General features: G+C 36.5%; 1 protein-coding gene across 2 annotated transcripts in view; it reads left to right on the plus strand.

Annotated features, from left to right (window-relative positions):
* Positions 1 to 1,118: 1,118 nt before the first annotated feature.
* Positions 1,119 to 19,684, plus strand: part of Pfdn1 (prefoldin subunit 1) — a 58,281-nt gene continuing 39,715 nt past the window's right edge. For both annotated transcript variants that reach the window (XR_013091437.1, XM_076856869.1), the window contains exons 1-2: positions 1,119 to 1,198; positions 4,031 to 4,197. Coding sequence is in view for 1 of the 2 variants with exons in the window: in XM_076856869.1 (XP_076712984.1) it covers positions 1,166 to 1,198; positions 4,031 to 4,197 (200 nt within the window). In the remaining variant the exon portion in view is untranslated. The remainder of the gene's footprint in view (positions 1,199 to 4,030; positions 4,198 to 19,684) is intronic.

Raw genomic sequence — 19,684 nt, forward strand, 5'->3', positions numbered from 1 at the left:
AAACCACACAGCTAGTAAATTGTCCACCTTGGTTCAAGGTGGACCAAGCCTTGAATCTAGATCTGGCAAGTTCCCAATTCCCTGCCCCTTTACCTCTCTAATGGTTTTTGAGTAGGTACAAAATTTTCATTTCCAAAAGCCAATTATCATCTGTCCGTTAGGTTCAAATACCAGGACTTGTCACAAGATGTGGTTTGCAGGCGATTTGCATCATCAAGTCATGGGAAGAGTTGCCAAATTTCCTGGCCCTACTCTCCAAGATTCTAAGAATTAAGTTTGGGATGAGCCCAGAGAATGTTTGTTTGAGGTGTTCCATATTGAATCCAGGGTTTGCGGATACTAAGCATGTGTTACATCACTGGGCTACACACCCATATACACCCAGCCCAGATTTTTTTTTTTTTTTTTTGGGGGGTGGGTACTGGGGATTGCACGCAGGGGCGCTTAACCACTAGCCACATCCCCAGCCTTTAAAATTTTTTATTTAGAGACAGGGTTAGGCTAAGTCCCTTAGGGCCTCACTAAATTGCTGAGAACAGCAATCCTCCTGCCTCAGCCTCTGGAGCCTCCTGGGATTACAGGTATGTGTCACTGCGCCTGGCTCCGTTTGCTTTGTAAAGCAAATTTATTTAGTCTATCTTGAGAACACTGTATCTAGAAAGTCTTCGAAGAAACAAGTTCTTCTTAGGAAGAACACTCCAACTACGCTTCAAGTTTTCTAATGGTCTTTTCCATATTGGTAAGCCTGAAGCTCTAGTCTTTACTTATCCTTGACAGCACAGGGACTAGTTGCAAGACTGAATGACTGATGAGTGGTTGATCTTCATATATCTCAACTTAGAAGCACGAACTAAACTATTTGTCAAATTGCATAAAATCACACACAAAAAAATCTGCAGTTTCGGCTTGGAAGATGTAGAGGAGCAAGTTAGGCCTGACCAGTTACATGCTAAAGGCCAACTAAATTGGAATCTCGAACATTTACGCGTCACCGGTCGGAGATGCTCAGATAGGGTTGCGGGGATAGGGCTGCGAGCTTTAAACCAGGTCATTTGAGTCTTGCACAGGCGCAGAAGGACAGCGGTCAACCAAACCTCAAGGCGCGCCCTTCCCCCACCCTCTTTCCAGCGTTCTCCCAGCGCGCAGGCGCATAGAGTGCATCAAGATGGCGGCCCCCGTGGATCTCGAGCTGAAGAAGGTAAAACGGGTTCTCAGTAGACAGAACCTCTTCTTTGGGGGATGAGGGACTATCATCCCTAGAATATCAACTAGAATATCGAGGGGGGCTGGGTCTCAGAAGGAAAGAGGCTACAGGGGAGGGGGGAATGGTTTCCTAGAATCTTGAGGAGGGACCAGCTCTTCTAGCTGGGGTTGGGGGCGAGCGGCTCTTGCTGGGTAGAACTAGTTAAGCTGGGGTAAGTGTACCTGCCAATCCCCGGCCTGTCTCCAGTCTGAACTCTAGAGCCATTTCACTGCGTTTGAAACCTTCAGATATTCAGCTTCCTGATAAGAACTGAAGAGAACGTTTCAAATGGAAGCCCCTTCGGACCGCTTGCCCGAGCTGAGGCATCTAAAATTCGACCTCATTATTTGCTTTGAAAAGCCCCGAGTTCAGCCTTTGTTTTTAGCCATTTATTGGATACCATACCTTGAAAGGTAGCAGTATCAACGCTTCAAAAAAATCAGACGTTGTTATAGCAGTGTTCTTCAGGAGTTAAGCTCCCCGCCCCGTCCCCTTTTGGAAAGACTTGTCCAAAAAATCTAGTAAAGTTTTCCAGTAAAGTGTCAGAAGGAATTGTATTTCTCCCTTTGTTCAAACAATTACTTATAAATAGGTTGTTACTCAGAAACATTTGCCACCTAGGAGTGGGTCAAGGATTTTAACGACACTGCGGACCCCAAACCCTGTGTAATGTACGAGTTTAAATATTTTTCTAGAAAGGTTTCAAAGATGGGGACTATGTCCAGTATCGTCTGTTTTACCGTTTACTTTTTTTGTTCATTAGTTAGGTTATTCAGGTTAGTAACATCTTACTTTAATGACTGCCTTTAGTTAACCTTTGCATAAAAAACAGGACAGCTGAAATAGCTGTTTTGCCCAAGGAAGCTGTTATTCCTTTGGGGATATTAGGTGTCTGTGTCCTGTTTTTTTTTTTTTTTTTGCCATTCTTGAAACTTGTAAATTTAGTCCTTATGTGGTGTTTTCTTACGATTTAATATCTTGGCTTTAACAGTACTTGCTTCCTTAGCAAACTGTATACAGAGCAATCAGATATACTTGGAATTTACATTTTAAGAAATCGTGCATTTTAAAAAAAATTACCTTTTTTTCCTGTTTAAATTTAAACCATTTCATGGTTTAGTGAAAAAGCTAACAGGAGTACAATTGTACTTACCTACATTAGAATTTGTTGCTAAGAAACATGGGCTATGAATGCAAATAGAAAGTGATTGCATACTTTAATAGTTTGACAACCAGTTAAATAATTATAAAAAAGAACTTGTTTAAAGCTCTTATCTAGTGGCTTTCAATTTCTTTTCTTCTTGGTGAAAACTAGTAGGAAATTACAGACATCTGTCCAACTCCAAAGGAGATCTTTGGAACATCACTAGTATGTGACAACAAAGTCATGATAAAAGTTAAGTAGTAGCCTTTGCCATGTATTGTCCTACCAAATGTTAAGGCATAAATCTGACAGCATGTGAAAGTCATTCCAGGCACTTCAATAAAAGTATCCAAGAACTGTGTTTATCTTCCCAGTTAAGTAGTGTACACAAGGGTCACATTTGGCCTGGTATGTGCAGATGAAGATCATGATGCAATTCTGCCACTGCCTAGCATTTTCTCTTTTTGTTTTGGTCATTCTCTTTATAATGACTGCTTTCTGAGTTGAGACAGTAGAATGAAAAGATTCCTGAACTAAGGGGTCAGAAGAAATGGGTTGAAATATCTGTCTTTTCCACTTTTAGTTGTTCAATCTTGTGCAAACCAGTTTTCTTTCTTAACTCATTTAATTACTTGTTTGCAATATGTGAATGATGAAACTGCTACCCCTTACTTAGGATTATTGGGAGAAGTGAGATCTCTTCAAAGTTCTCAATAATATTTCTAAGCTAGTATTTTGAACTAATGTGGGAAAGTGCTTTGAAATCCAGTTGTGTAATACAAATCTAGTCAGTTGTTACTTGATGTTTCTTGCTTTGAGTCTCTGGGTTTCATCCTCTATTTGGCTTATTGTTTTTATTATTTTTTGGCTACTTGATATGTTTATATTTAATGTGCATTTATTTTGCTTTTTTTTAAGAGAGAGAGAGAGAGAGAGAGAGAATTTCAATATTTATTTTTCAGTTTTTGGCGGACACAACATCTTTGTATGTGGTGCTGAGGATCGAACCGGGCCGCACGCATGCCAGGCGAGCGTGCTACTGCTTGAGCCACATCCCCAGCCCCTTATTTTGCTTTTTAAAAATCGATTGCATCATATATACATTTATATGTGTGTGTGTATATATATGTATATATATATTTGTAGACACAATACCTTTATTTTATTTATTCACTCTTATATGGTGCTGAGGATGTAACCTAGTGCCTCATTACATGCTAGGCATTACATGCTCTACCATTGAGCTACAATCACAGCCTCTGATTGCATCTTTTTTTTTTTTTTTTTTTTAAAGAGAGAGAGAATTTTTATTTATTTTTTTAAGCTTTCGGCGGACACAACATCTTTGTATGTGGTGCTGAGGATCGAACCCAGGCCACACGCATGCGAGGGGAGTGCGTTACCGCTTGAGCCACATCCCCAGCTCCTGATTGCATCTTCTAGGGAGAGGATAAATTCAGTATTTAGCATAGCTAATTATAATGTTAATTGTAGTTAACATTACACTTATTGACTCTTTTATGTTTGCATTAGTAAATTTCACAGCTTAGTCTCTGGTTAGGATGTTCTAATAAATTTGGATTTGACTTAAATGTTTTCTGTAAAATGTTTAAACTGCTAAATCAAGAACTTGTTTTTATTAGGCCTTCACAGAGCTTCAAGCCAAAGTTATTGACACTCAACAGAAGGTGAAGCTTGCAGACATACAGATTGAACAGCTAAACAGAACGAAAAAGCATGCGCATCTTACAGATACAGAGATTATGACTTTGGTAGATGAGACTAACATGTATGAAGGTGTAGGAAGAATGTAAGTAAAATATGTCCTTAATGTTGTTATTTTGGGAGAGCTTTTGTCTGAATTAAATCATAGAATTTGTTGTTCCTTTTTTTTTTAATGAGGAATTGAACCCCACATAGGTGTTGTTTAAATTTACACTTTGAAGATGGTTGAGGTGATACATATCTATAATCCCAGCTACTAAGGAGGCTGAGGCAGGAGTATTTCAGGTTTAGGCCAGCCTTGGGCAACATAGCAAGACCCTGTCTCAAATAAAATATAAAAAAGGTGGAGGATACAGCTCAGTAGTACAGTGCCCCTGGGTTCAATCCTCAGTACCACCACCACCAAAAAAAAAAAAAAGGCACTTTGAAGTACATTTCTTAAATATTTTACTGTTTTTTTCTATGATTAGTTACTGAAGTGTGTTGCTTCAATGCTACAAATATGATTTTTTTAAAATGGGAATATGTTTATATTTATGGGCATTTTGTATGTGAAGATTTATTTTGGTACATATAGTTTTAATCTCCTTTTCCCTAGTTATTAGGAATCTACAAATCACAGATCTTTTAGATGTCTGACCGGAGTTGTAAAATAAAAAATAAAGATTTGCTTGTCATTTAAATATACTCATTCTAAGTGTCATGCATTGTTCTAATAGGACAACTTGTGAAAAATTTAGTAAGTCAGTTTACCTTTTCTAATTATTATTATACAATTAACCACCAACATTTCATTTTTTTTCCCTCTTTTTGTTTTTAAATTTTTTTTTTGTACTGGGGATTTGAACCCAGGGGTGCCTTTACCAGTAAGCTACATCCCTACCCCTTTTTTATTTTTTATTTTGAGACAGGGTCTTGCTGAGTTGCTAAGGCTGACCTTGAATTTGTGATTCTACTGCCTTAACCTCCCAAGTTGCTGGGATTACAGGTGTGTACCACTCAGCCTGTCTTACTTTTTTTTTTCCCCTTTTGAAAAACATCATTCTTGGGACTGGGGTTGTGGCTCAGTGGTAGAGCGCTTGCCTGGCATGTATGAGGTGCTGGATTTGATCCTCAGCACCACACAAATAAATAAATAAAGGTATTTTTTCTACAACTAAAAAAAGATTAAAAAAACAAACAAACCAAAAACAACATACTTGTTGGGAATGGTGCACGTGGCTCCCAAGGCTGAGACGGGAGAATCGAGAGTTCAAAGCTAGCCTCAGCAATGGTGAGCAATGGGAATGATGCACATGGCTCCCAAGGCTGGGGTTGTGGCTCAGTGGTCAAGTACCCCTGAGTTTAATCCCCGCTACAAAAAAAAAAAAAAAAATCATTCCTGGCCAGGCTCAGTGGTGCTCGACTGAAATCCTAGTGGCTCGAGGCTGAGGCAGAAGCATCTTGAGTTCAAAGCTAGCCTTAGCAACTTAGCCAGGCCCTAGAGGAACTCAGTGAGACCTTGTCTCTAAATAAAATATGAGAAAAGGGCCAGGGATGGGAGGGATTGAATCTGGGGCACTTAATCACTGAGCCACATCCTCAGCCGTTTTTATATTCTTATTTACAGAGACAGGGTCTTGCTGAGTTGCTTTAGGGCCTGGCTAAGTTGCTGAGGCTGGCTTTGAACTCACAGTCCTCCTGTTTCGGCCTCCTGAGCTGCTGGAATTACAGGCATGCGCTGCCTAGCCTGGCCAAAATGTTATTCTTAAAGAGAGAGAATAGGTCTGCTTCATATTCTCTAAGCAGAAAATGAGGAATGGAAAAGCTTTTAAGTTACAGGTCACATTCCATTACTATGAGCTAAAAGGAAAAGACTTTTATTTAGGTGTGGAAGGTAGGGGAGGAGGGTTTTTCTGGAATTTGGTCTTTATTTAAAATGTACCATTACTTCAAGTTTGGAGGTCTCTTAGTTAGAATGGAATTTGACCTCAGTCTTGGGATGACTTGTTTTGTGATTGATTTGAAGGAAACTTAGCATGTGTAAAATTTAGTAATGACTTCAGGATGACATCATGAGAAATAGACCCCTGCTCAGGGGCTAGGGTTGTGGCTCAGCGGTAGAGCGCTCGCCTCTCACGTTTGAGACCCTGGGTTCCATCCTCAGCACCACATAAAAATAAATAAACAAAATAAAGATATTGTGCCCATGTATAACTAAAAAAAAAAAAAAGACCCTGCTCATGACTGGATAGGAGATGGATTATAGTAAACTTTTCTGATTGGCTTTCGTAGAATGAAAGATATATCACATATAAATTTTATCTCTGAGTTCTTTTCATTTTGGTTCCTTTTTAAGAGAGTGAGATTCCCAAATTGAGAATTTATTAATGGGACAAAAGAATTGGGTTAAGAACAAGCAGAATCCTTGATTATGTGTCTATGTAGTACATTAGTATTAACTATAAGGTGATTTTTATCCTTAATGTGAATATCTTGAGGTCTTTAAACAGTAATGCTAGCTTTTCTAGCACGATTATTAACATGTTGTGCTTGGATTTTACATCCTTTGTATAGCGAAAGAATCTTTTCAAAATAGAAACACTTTTTCAGCATCTTTGTCTTTTGAGCTACACTGAAGTTTTTATTTTTTAATTTTTTAAAAAATATTTTTTATTAGCTATTGATGGACCTTTATTTGTTTGTTTATATGTGGTGCTGAGGATTGAACCCAGTGCCTCACACATGCTAGGCAAGCGCTCTACCACTGAGCCACAACTCCAGCCCTATTTTTTAATTTTTTAAAAAAATATTTTTTTAGTTGTCAATAGGCTTTTATTTTATTTATTTATATGTGGTGCTGAGAATCAAACCCAGGGCCTCCCACGTGCTACGCAAGTGCTCTACCACTGAGCCACAACCCCAGCCCTGAAGTTTTTATTTTTAATTGTAATACTTTCATTTATTGAACATTCTACAGGAGTGATAGAATTGCTTTTTTAAAAAATATGTCTGAAGTACTCCAGATAGATTATATTCCATGCAAAGAATGTTAGGGTTTAAAGGCTTGGATATGAATTAGTTAATAGTAGAATGATGTTTTCAAAAGATTTAGTTTATATAAATTATGTTCCTTTAAAGAAATGTGTAGTTTTAAGTGTTTGGATAATCTTTGGTTTTAAATTTGACTTTTGTGCTTTCTGCATCTTACTGGGAGTATGAGTTTGACCCTGCATTGTAGGGCATGTAAGGTGAATACTGTTTGTTGTTTGGCTAGAGTATTAGTGCCCTGAAAGGAAGAAAAGACTTGCTGAGTATTAGTCTGGTCATGAGGATGTTCTCTTTCTTGATGCTAAACCTGAAATATCTATTTCTGAATTTATGGTCTTGAGTAATCTTGGGTATCATTGTGATTCACTTCTTTAATTCTAGTGTTTACCTTAAATTGTTTTTTGACTATTATTTGTGAATTCTGATTACAATATTAATTTTCCCAAATTCTTATTTTTAAACCACAGATTATAAGATCCAATTATTTTTGTTTTAGAACCTGCAGTGGATTTTTCCATTGTGAAATTCAGGCCTCATTATTTCTTGCTTAACTATTGTAATGGCATCTTCATTGTTCTTCCTGCCTGCATTCTGTCTGTCCACATCCATTCTTTATATATCTGCCAGACTTGATCATGTTAATGTTTTTTGTAAAATCCTTTGTGCATCCTGTTGTCCAGAGGATAAAATCTAAACTTAGCCTAGCATTCATGGTCATTCATAAGCTGTCCTTAAATTACCCATCTAGCCTCAGGTCTACCAGCCTCAGGATAGCACATAAATTTTATTTCTACTAGTTTTGTGTTATCTGTTGGGGATTTAAGTGAAAGTTTCATTGGTCTTTAAACATGCTCTGAGTGATTAGTGACATCTGTCATGGGACAAGGGTAGATTACTATCGTCTGTACTAGCAATTATATCTTTACTCTGGCTATTTGGGTTTTCTCATCTATGTTTCCTCATTTCTTGGTATAATGTCTGGCACAGAATAGGTGTTAAATGTGTGTTGATTTGAATTGAGTCTGATTTTCTTTTGCTTGAAATAATTGCATTTTTCTTTTGGTTCTTCAAAGGAAAGGTTATGTTTAGAAAGTGTCAGAGCTTTAAGAATCAGTGTTATTCTATTTTATTATATGATTTAGTCAAGGTGAAATTATAAAAGTAACATTTTGAATAAGGTCAGAGTTTCTAACCAAATTGTCCTTTTTCGGAAAGGATTAATCTAAGGATTATTTATTTAATTTTTCAAAAGTATTTTTAGTTGGAGATGGACATAATGCCTTTATATTACTCATTTATTTTTATATGGTGTTGAGGATCAAACCCAGTGCCTCACATGTACAAGGCAAACGCTGTACCACTGAGCTGTAACCCCAGCCCCTGATTGTTTGTTAATTCCATTGAGAAAGTTGATTAATTCTAGATGCCAGTCAGAATTGACAATGTAGAAAATCCAAACCTTTAGAAATATTTGGAGGGAAGTATAATTCTTGTAGAATAAAGGCTGTTCTGTGCATACTAATATCAGTATAATGGTATCTATTTTACCTTCTTCATCTTACATAGATTAGAAGTCAGATTTTTCTTGTAAGGGTATGTGTTTAACAAATCATTGCAGACCTGCATGCACTTTAACTCATAAGTATGGAGAGATTTGAAAATGTTAAATACTTCTTAAACACGGCTATTTTTGGTTTAAAACAAAGAAAGTCAAACCAACAGGATCAGAGAAGATGAATTGCTATATACTGTAGGCTCCTAGTACTCATTGCTCAAAGCTATATTCCATCCAGTCCTTTGGCATGTTGCCAGCACATTTTAGTTCTCTTACTTCATATTCTTTGGAGAGGCTGTTATGTAGCCTGATACTACTACCACCAATTTCTAGTTTTGCTACTTAAGCTGTTTGTGAGCTGACCTCACCATACTGCTTTGAGAACTATGATGAAAGTTACAACTGTGGGATGATCTGTCTGAATATTTGGAAGTGTTCATCTTTGCATCTTTCTAGCATGCAAGCAGTGAATACAAATCTTAAATGTGATGTGAATATTTCTTATTTCTATTCAATTTTTTTCATGAATAAAAACTAACATAATTACTTGTAGGGGTTTTCTTCTTTGCACAGTAGAGGATAATAATTTTAAAAAATTATTTTTAGGGCTGGGGTTGTGGCTCAGTGGTAGAGCACTCGCCTCACATTGTGTCCATCTACAACTAAAGAAAAATATTTAAAAAAATTATTTTAATGTTTTTTGTAAGAATTATATTTCAAAGTCCACATAACTGAAATTTAATCATGTTAGCATTTCAAAGGATCATCATTAGAGAATAAATGTCAAATTTATTTTATTACAGTAGATAATTTATTATCAATATAATCCTGACCCTGATTTGATGTGAGGACTTATTATTCTAATTCCCTTTTTGTTTGAGCATTACATAAATAACATTTCTAGTTTCTAAAAGAGACAAATTAGGCTTTTTTTTTTTTTTTTTAATAAAGGAGCAACTTGAGTAGATTAGCCTTTGGGAAAAATCATAAGTGCCTTTTTAAAGCTTGAACCTGACTAAATATAACTTTGTGCCACATTTAAACTAATTTAGAGGTATGTTACCATTCTGTGGGTATTTTTTACATTTGAGGAACTAAGAATGAACAATGGTATAAATCTACCAACTAGATAAGTGTCTAGCAATGCAGAAATTGCTGTTTGGGAGCAGGGTTGCTATTTCTACTTGTTGAAGTAATTTAGTGGTTGATCTCTGATGGCTGAAAGATCCAGAAGTATAAATTTAAGATAAAAGTCACACAGGTAGAAAGTTAAATAGTAGATGTATTCTTGATAGGTAACACATTTTAGCCTAAATAGTTAAGCAATTTTTCACCTAATTAGATTGTAGAAATCTTTTTTTGTTTTTTTGGTGGGGTAGGGTGGTACCATGGATTGAACTCAGGGGCACTTGACCACTGAGCCGTATCCCTAGCCCAATTTTGTATTTTATTTAGAGACAGGGTCTCACGGAGTTGCTTAGCACCTTGCCATTAATGAGGCTGTTTTTGAACTGTCAATCCTCCTGTCTCAGCCTCCTGAGCCGCTGAGATTACAGGCGTATGCCTCCATGCCGAGTTTAGGTTGTAGAAATCTCAACTTTTTATGACAGCTTGGTTGAACTATCCTTAGTTTAAAATTTTAGGTTGGTTTTGTGGGGATCTTATTATTGTGGATTGTTGCCCTAATTTGAATTTTGTTGTTTGGTAAAGGCAGGATGAATAATTTACAATTTTTCTAAGTTATGTTAAATGTTAATAGAAAACCTGCTGCCTTAGGTAGCCCTTTTATATTTTTATGTAGATTTAGAGTTGATCTTGCAGCCAATTTGATTTGTTGGTTTTATTTTATTTTATTTTTTTATACTGGGGATTGGAACCCATGAGTGCTTACCCATTGATTCACATCCCCAGACTTTTTGTGTTTTATTTAAAGACGGGGTCTTGCTAAGTTGCTTAGGGCCTCCTAAATTGCTGAAGTTGGCTTTGAACTCAGGATCCTCCTGCCTCAGCTCCCCAAGCCACTGGGATTACATATGTGTGCCACTGCACCTGGCCTGATTTGAGGTAATTTTAAAGTTGGAGAAATAGTCATACTATATTTTATTACTGAGAATAGAAAATAAAGTTAAAAAGTCTTGGTGTGGTAAATACTGTTGATAGTGTGGTAAAAATAGTCATGTTATTGCTCTCATCAGAATCAAGTTTAAATTTTTAGTGCTTTCTACAGAAGGGGGAGAAAATGTGTAGAATACTTTTGATGTAAGAGCCAAATTGCAAATTTATAAATTCTTTTATTGATCTTTAAAGGTGTTAGTCTGTATTTTAGAGTAAAGAACACAAAGCAAAGATAAAACAATTTTAAAAGATAAGAAATTTTCCTGGGTTCAGTCCTCAGCCCTAGGGAAAAAAAAAGATAAGAAATTTCGTAGTTTTCTGATATTTTGGATTTTATTTTAAAAGTTCTTGGTGCTCAGCTGCTTTTACTAGTAGAATATGACCCACCCTTTTCTTCTGTTTTTATACAGAGCCATTTAAAGTCATGGCTTTCATTGCTCAGAGTTCTAAGGGTGGGGGGGAAAGAAAGGAAAAAAAAAACAACTTTTCCTGTTGTGCAGGGGGAAATGACTTCAGTTCTGTTGATGTCAAATATGTAAGTAACCCCAGATGGACACGCACTTCTCTTCCACAGATGTGGTACTCTAGGGAGATATTTTTGAGTAATGTTCTTAATTTCCTTAAGTTGTCAGTGATTTGAAAACTTGATGTTCATTATAACCCTGTCCTCCTGCTGTCTAGAATGACATCACTGTTTTTTTAATGTCAGGAGATATTAGCAAACATTTTTGTAAGAGGTACATAATTATGTTTTTTCTACAGAAGAGTACTTTTAAATAATTCTTTCCCTTATTCCCCTTCCATGTCCTTCAGAATCTAAATATTTCACTGAAATATGAGAAATTAATTTTGAAAATGTCATGCTAATTAGAAGTCTGTTGTTAAAAAAGTAAAAAGAAGTCTGTTATCTTGAGTATTAACATGTTAAACTAGAATATTTCATGTGTGCTTTTTATGGGCTTACTTATTTTAGGTTCTTAATTTGTTTGAAAAACATAAATGTAATCCACTCATTGGTTTACTTGGAGGACTTTGTTTCTATAGTTCCTGACATCAAAAGACCTGGCTTTAAAAAAAAAAAAAAAAAAGAAAAAATATATATATATATATATATATATATGTATATGTATGTATATGTATACACACACACACACACACACACACAATTTAACAAAATTGGCTTTTGTTGGATAAAAGTAGTAGTTTTGCAACAATACAGTGGTACTTCAGTGTGTCCCAATTGGTGATAAGCAAGAATAAATGTAGTTAACTGAAGGAAGGTTGAAAAGTACCATTTTACTTGTTGTTCCTCTGTAAATAAAAACAAAGGTAACAGCAGTCTTGAATTGTTGCTTTGTCCCTGGGGAACCATGTGCTGTAACTGACTTAACTCTAGCTGAATTTCTGTGAAAAGAAAACAGTTTAAACAGTACCAAGAATTTTCTGATTTTAGCTGCCATTTATAGAGGCAGATTCAAGAACAGTTTAGTGTCTGATCTGTTTGAGATGACTGAAATGTTCGTGTCATGGAATATAATCTGCTTAAAGAAATATCCAAAAATGAGCTCAGAAAAAATATTGACCTAAAAGGCAAGAGTCAGTCCACGTGTATGAACAGATGGTTGGCAGTGGCTTGTTAGTCGTCTTTTCTTTCTTATCACTTATATTAAAAATTTGCTGGGTACTGCAAATAATTTTTACCCTGTTGGAGCAAATAAGCTTAGAGTGTGTTGCTTGCATCATTTATGTCTGTGATTCTGTGAAGAATGTATGCACATTTTATTTTTAGAATTTAAGTTTGGATACATCTGGGAGAGTACCCCATTGTCCTGTCCAGGAACTCTTAGCACTTCTTGTTTTGAGGAAGATTAGTTAACTTGAATTGGACTAGATTTCTTTTTCTTTTTTTTTTTTTTTTTTTATTAGCTACACATGATATTACAATGATCTTGGCAATTCATACATTTGAATCATTGGGGTATAATTTTTCATTTTTCTGATTGTACAGATTGCAGAATCACACTGGTCATAGAGTCACCTATATACATACAGCAGTCATAATGTCTATTCTATTCTGCTGCCCTTCCTATCTCCCCTACTCCTCCCCTCCCCTCCCATCATTTCTCTCTATCCTGAATTGGACTAGATTCCTTTAAGACAGTATTCTTTTGGCTTTGGAGAGAATTTGAGATGTTCTTATGTAAAAATTTGCACAGTATTAAAAATGTGTCTTTCTTTTTTTTTTTTAGTTGTAGTTGGACACAATACCTTTATTTATTTATTTTTATGTGGTGCTGAGGATTGAGCCCAGGGCCCCACACTTGCTAAGTGAGCGCTCTACTGCTGAGCTACAACCCCAGCCCCTTAAAAATATATCTTTAAATAGATAAGAGTGGGACTACCCTAAGCCCAACCTTTTATATTGTTTCAGAGTAAAAAGATTTGAACCACAGTATGCATCCTCTATGTGTGTATCTGAATATGTATGTGTGTATATATATATATATATATATATTTATTTATTTATTTACTGTGTTTTTCAGACTATTTATTTATTTATTTTTATGCTGTGCTGAGGATCACACCCAGTGCCTCATACATGCTAGGCAAGTGCTCTACCACTGAGCCACAACTGCATCCCCCCACTGGGCCATATTTTTAAAATATTTTATTTAGAGACAGGGTCTCACTGAATTGCTTAGGGCCTTACTAAGTTGTTGAGGCTGTGTGCCCAAGTATATTTATATTTCTCTATGACTCTCTGCTTTTGTACCAGGAGTTTTCTGTTCTGTATGTCTTTCAGTACTTGTGTGACAGTACTTTTTTTTTTTTTTTAACTGTCTAGTGGTTATATTTTATTCAGTGTTGTATTTTAACCTACTAGTAAAATACAGGTCACATCTCAAAAAGCTGTAGAATAACTCATTGCTTGCTTATGTGTGGAAATGTTTGGGGTTTGAAACGGCCAGTGTAAAAGTGGTAAACATCAGAGGTGATTATTTACCAGAATTCTTAGAATGCCAGATAGTAACCCAAAATAAACATCATGTTTAAAATAGATTAACATAGTACGGCTTCTATTTCAGGAGGAGTAGTTTTGATTTTAAAATAGACAGTGACTTTTAATTGGTACAAATTGAACCTTGCAGTGTGAGTTACTTATGTAGAAAAGGGAATGTTTTTATGTGGGATTGATTTCCTGAAGAGACTGATTCTCTTAGAAATTTCAGTGAATTCTCAGTTCTAATTTTACTTGATGTATAGGTAGTCTTTAGTCCAGCTGACCTTTCTTCCTTAATGCATTTTCTTCCCTTGGCTTCAGGGTTATCACCTCTTCTTGGTTTTCCTCTTACCTTGATCTCGTTTACTATTTCCTTTTCTTTCACATTTGTAAATGTTAGATTAACCTTGGGTTTAGCCCTTGGATTTTTCTTTTCTCTACACTCATCATGATTTTACCCAGGCTTCTTTCTTTCTTTCTTTCTTTTTTTGGTACCAGGGATTGAACCCAGGGGCACTCAATCACCAAGCCACATCCCCAGCCCTATTTTGTATTTTATTTAGAGTCAGGGTCTCACTGAGTTGCTTAGTGCTTCGCTATTACTGAGGCTGGTTTTGAACTGGAAATTCTCCTGTCTCAGCCTCCTGAGCCGCTGGGATTACAGGCATGCACCACCACTCCTGGCTGGGGCTTATTTCTTTAAATGCTATTTTATATACTGACAAGCCCCAGATTTTTATCTTCAGCTTAGAACCTTCCCCTGACTCCACACTTGTATACCCAACTGCCTATTTTATATCTCCATATGATGGTGTAACAAGCATCTCAGAATTAGCTTGACCAATAAAATTCTTGCTGTTTACGAATAAATCATTTTTCTCAGTCTTCCTCTTCATAAAATTCAAATCTTTCCCAGAAGTCTTCTAATGGATCTCCCCTCACATTTCATGACAAAAACTGAGCCATGTGCTTGGACTTAAATCTTAAGGGACATGCCATGATGGATGACATGAATTAAGACTAAGACTTGATTCAGCTTAGACTTCACTTTCCTGTGTAAAGTGAAGATTTCACTTTAATTGGGGGAAGTAGAGGGACCCAAAACTGAGATTATACATCAAAGAAAAAGAAACAGACATTGGGTAGCCAGCTGGGAGCATCTGCTAAAATTGTGAACAGATGGGCTGGGGATGCAGCTCAAGCGGTAGCACGCTTGCCTGGCATGCGCAGGGGGCGCTGGGTTCGATCCTCAGCACCACATAAAAATAAAAATAAAGATGTTTTGTCCACCGAAAACTAAAAAATAAATATTAAAAAATTCTCTCTCTAAAAAAAAAATAAATAAATAAAATAAAATCGTGAACAGATAATCATTGCGGTGATCTACAATTAAGGGCTAACTGCATGAAAGCTGTTGATATATTTTGGATGAATTAAGTAGAGTTTAATTAGGGAGTATAGACAGGTGGAAAACCATTGAAATAATTAAGCAATATAGTAATAAGGATGTAAATTAAGGTGGTGGAAGTAGAATGAAGACAGAGGGTCAGTATGAAAAGAAACGGTAAATTGGGAATATAGAAAACGAGGAGGATACCTAAAGTTTTGGGACTTAGATGAGTAGGAATGTGATGATAGCATTAATAGAAGCTGAAGCTGAGGTAGTGAAATTGCTTGTCTGGAATGTTGGTATGGGTAGATAAAATGAGCTTAATGTGGGAAATTTGAGTAGAATGACCTTTAGATACTGGATGTAGTGCAGATTATAGGGGTTGACATTATTTTGAGTATCATTGTACCAGTTGAACCTTTGAAAATAAATGAATTCTTTGGATAGAGAGCTTTAGCAGAGAGCCTTGTATAAGTGCTTGCAATATGGGCAGTGGAGAAGAAAGGGAGGGGAAGGTTTTATGGGTGTAGCACTGGAGAGTACAGTACAGAGATACAGCAGCATCCCTCAGAGTTAACACTTGAGCCTACAGTGTTCTCTGTAGATTTCTTATGCCTGAGGTACAGCAGGTCTAAGTGCTCTATTTCTCAGTTATAATCTAGTACTACGTTATTGTTATCATTTTGGTAGTGAGGATTGAACCTAGTGGGGCTTTACCACTGAGCTACATCTTCAGCAAACCCTACCTCCCCTCATTTTTTTTAGATACAGTGTTTCACTGAGTTGCTGAGGCTGACCTCAAACTTGCCATCTTTCTGTCTCAAGTCTCTTAAGTCATGGATTACAGGCATGTGCCACTACCCCCAGCTAGCACTACATTGTTTATTCTGTTGCTCAAATACAGGTTGGCTTTCAGGGTCAGTCAGGGAAATGTAGTGAGATACGTTTGGGCTTTGAGAGTTCTTTCAGATTGTTGCCTGTATCCTTTTAACATGTTCCTAACATTCATTCGTTCATTCATTCATTCATTTATTTATTAAAATATAATAAATTGGACACAACACCTTGTTTATTTCACTTGCTTATTTATTTATTTTTGTATGTGGTGCTGAGGATCGAACCCAGGGTCTCAACTGTGCGAGGCGAGCGCTCTACCGCTGAGCCACAACCCTAGCCCCTAACTTTTATTTTTTTGAAGCAGTTTTATGTTTAAGAGAAAAATTAAAACAGAACAGACAGCTCTCACATACTCCCTTTCTATCTCCTCTTCCCCCACAGTTTCCTCTATGTATTTCCTCTACCTCTTACAACAGTGTGGTGTAATTGTAAAATTGGTGAAGAAATATTGATAAAACATTGTTTCAGCATTTTCCATATTGTTCAAATTAATGGGTTTAACTGTAATGTTTCCACATAAGCATATATCATGTTCCAATTGTATCCTCCCTTCTGGTTACCCTCTCTTATTTCTCCTCTTCTTCTCTAGTATTCATTCCTTCCACTACTTTTAGACTCTTTTAATTCTAGACTTGAATTAAAGAAAATTTAATTTCTTTACAAGAGAGAAAACTTGTTATACTTGTCTTTCTGTCTGGCTTATTTTATTTAACATGATGGTCTCTGGTTACATCCAATTTGACATGATTTTGTTCTCTTCTTCTTTCTCTTCTTGTGCACTGGGGTTAAACCCAGGGATGTTCTACCACTGAGCTACCACTGAGCTTTTTATTTTGAGACAGGTTGGCCGTGAACTTGTGGTCCTCCTTCCTCAGCCTTCTCAGTAGGTGGGATTACAGATGTGTGCCACCAAACATGACTGTTCTTTATGACTGAATAATACTCCAATATGTATATATACCATATTTCCTTTATTTGTAGACAGGCATCTAGGTTGATTGCATAGTGTAGATATTATGAATAGTGCCTCAAAACACGGGCATTCAAGTTGACAGGTTATTATAGACTAAGATTTAATAATTTACATTAGGAATCATTCTTTGTCCAGTCCTGGGTTTTGACAAATTATAATGTCTTGTATCCACTGTACATACCATACAGAATATTTTCCCTGTCCCTCAAATCCCATGTGCTCCATTTATCTATTCACCTTTTCCTTCCTCCCTACCACATCCTACCTGCCTGCCTGTCTCTTCTTTTCCATGGTGACTGCTTGCTGATCTTTCTGCTATCTCCATAGTTTGGCCTTTTCCAGAATGTAAGTTGGAATCACATGGTATATAGCCATTTTACAGTGGCTTCTTTTACTTAACAATAGGTGTTTAAGTTTCCTCCCTGTCCTTTTGTAGTTGATAGTACATTCTTTTTTGTTGTTGTTGTTAAATAACATTCTATGAATGAAGACACTAATTGGTGTGAATATACTTTGTATACAACCGTCTCACTGAGTTAGTTGCTCAGTGCCTCACTGTTGCTGAGGCTGGCTTTGAACTTACTATTCTCCTGCCTCAGCCTCCAAAGCCGCTGGGATTACAGGCATGCACCACTATGCCAGCTCAGTACTGTTACTTTTTTTTTTTTTTTTTAATATTTTTTTAGATGTTGATGGACCTTTATTTTATTGATTTATCTTTATGTGGTGCTGAGAATTGAACCCAGTCCCTCATACATGCTAGGCAAGTGCTCTACCACTGAGCTACAACCCCAGCTCTCAATACTACTTCTTTAAGGTTACTTTTTTTTTAAAAAATATTTATTCTTAAGTGTTAAATGTTAGGTGGACACAATATCTTTATTTTACATTTATGTGGTGCTGAGGATCGAACCCAGTGCCCCACACATGCTAGGTGAGTATTCTACCACTGAGCCACAACTCCAGCCCCTAAGGTTACTTTTATTTATTCATTTGCAGTAGGTAAAGTCATTTTATGATAAGGCTGTTATTTCCATTTTGTTGGAAGTGAATTCATTTCCTGGGTTGTTTATTGACCTTTTTTTTTTTTTTTTTTTTAAAGACATTCACTGTGTTGCCTAGGGTGGCCCTGAACTGCTGGGCTCAAGCAGTCTTCCTGTCTCAGCCTCCAGAGTTGTTGAGACTGTAGGAATGCACCATCATGCCTGGCTTTGGCTTTTTATTTTTTGAGGTGTAATGTACATAGAGTAAAACTTATCCTTTATAGTTACACAGTTTTATAAGTTTTGACAAGTGCATGCTATTATGTAATTACCACTACAGTCAAGCTAGAGAATAGTCACATCAACTCAAAAGCATGGCTTCATGTTTGGTACTCTCCTTTTACTTCCATTCCCTGACAACCATTGATTTTTTTTATGTCCTTGTAATTTTGCCTTTTATTTATTTAAAAAGTGCTATGTGAAAAGAATTATACCATATGTAGACTTTTTGTGTCTACTTTAACTTAGCATAATGTTTTTGTGATTTCTCCATATTGCTGCATGCAACAGTCATTTGTTCACTTTATTTGCAGCCACTTGGGAAAAGAGTTAGTGGTTTCTTTTTTTAAAAAAATATTTATTTTTTAATTGTAGTTGGACACAGTACCTTTATTTTATTTATTTATATGTGGTGCTAAGGATCAAACCCAAGGCTCCACATGTATGAGGTGAGTACTCTACTGCTGAGCCACAACCCCAACTCCGAGTTAGTGGTTTCTTATAGACCAATCATATTCCATTCAACCCATCATTTCCATCTGTAGGTAACTGTACAGCTACACACTGAAATGCTATTCAATAATAAAGCAAATCAGTGATTTTTAGGAGTGGGAGAAAAGGATAATAATAATTATTATTATTCTGTGTTTTAACTTTTTTGGGTACTGGGGATTGAATGCAGGGTGCTTTACCACTGACCTACATCCCCAGCCTTTTTTTTTCGTTTCGTTTCGTTTAATTTCATTTTTATTTTTGAGACAAGGTCTCCCTGAGTTGCTTAGGGCTTTGCTAAATTGCTGAGGTTGGCCTTGAACTTTATCCTCCTGCCTCAGCCTCCAGAGTTGCTAAGATTCCCAGAGTTGCTAGGATTCCCAGTATGCACCACCACGCCTACTTCTCTTATGTTTTAATTTCTTAACTTCCAAACTGTTTTCCATAGCAGCTGTACCATTTTGCATTTTACACACACACACACACACACATTTTTTTCCATACCTTTATTTATTTATCTTTTTATGTGGTGCTGAGGATGGAACTGAGGACCTCACACATGCCAGGCAAGTGGTGTACCAGGCCCCCATTTTGCATTCTTGCCTGCAATGTGTGAAGATTCTGGGATCTCTCCAGGGTCTTATTATCTTTTTGATTATTGCTGTTCTAGTAGGTGTGATTATCCTTTTAATTCTAACCTATTTATGTGTTTTAATTTGAAACAGTTTTCTTGTTGACTGAATGTAATTGGGTCATGCTTTTAATCTAGTGTGATAGTCTTTGTCTTTTAGTTTATATTAATTATATTTCTAATAATGGTTGCTATGACTGTGTTTAAATCTACTACCTTGCTACTT

Source organism: Callospermophilus lateralis, chromosome 5 (genome assembly GCF_048772815.1).
Source record: "Callospermophilus lateralis isolate mCalLat2 chromosome 5, mCalLat2.hap1, whole genome shotgun sequence".
In the NCBI taxonomy this organism is placed as follows: Eukaryota; Metazoa; Chordata; class Mammalia; order Rodentia; family Sciuridae; genus Callospermophilus; species Callospermophilus lateralis.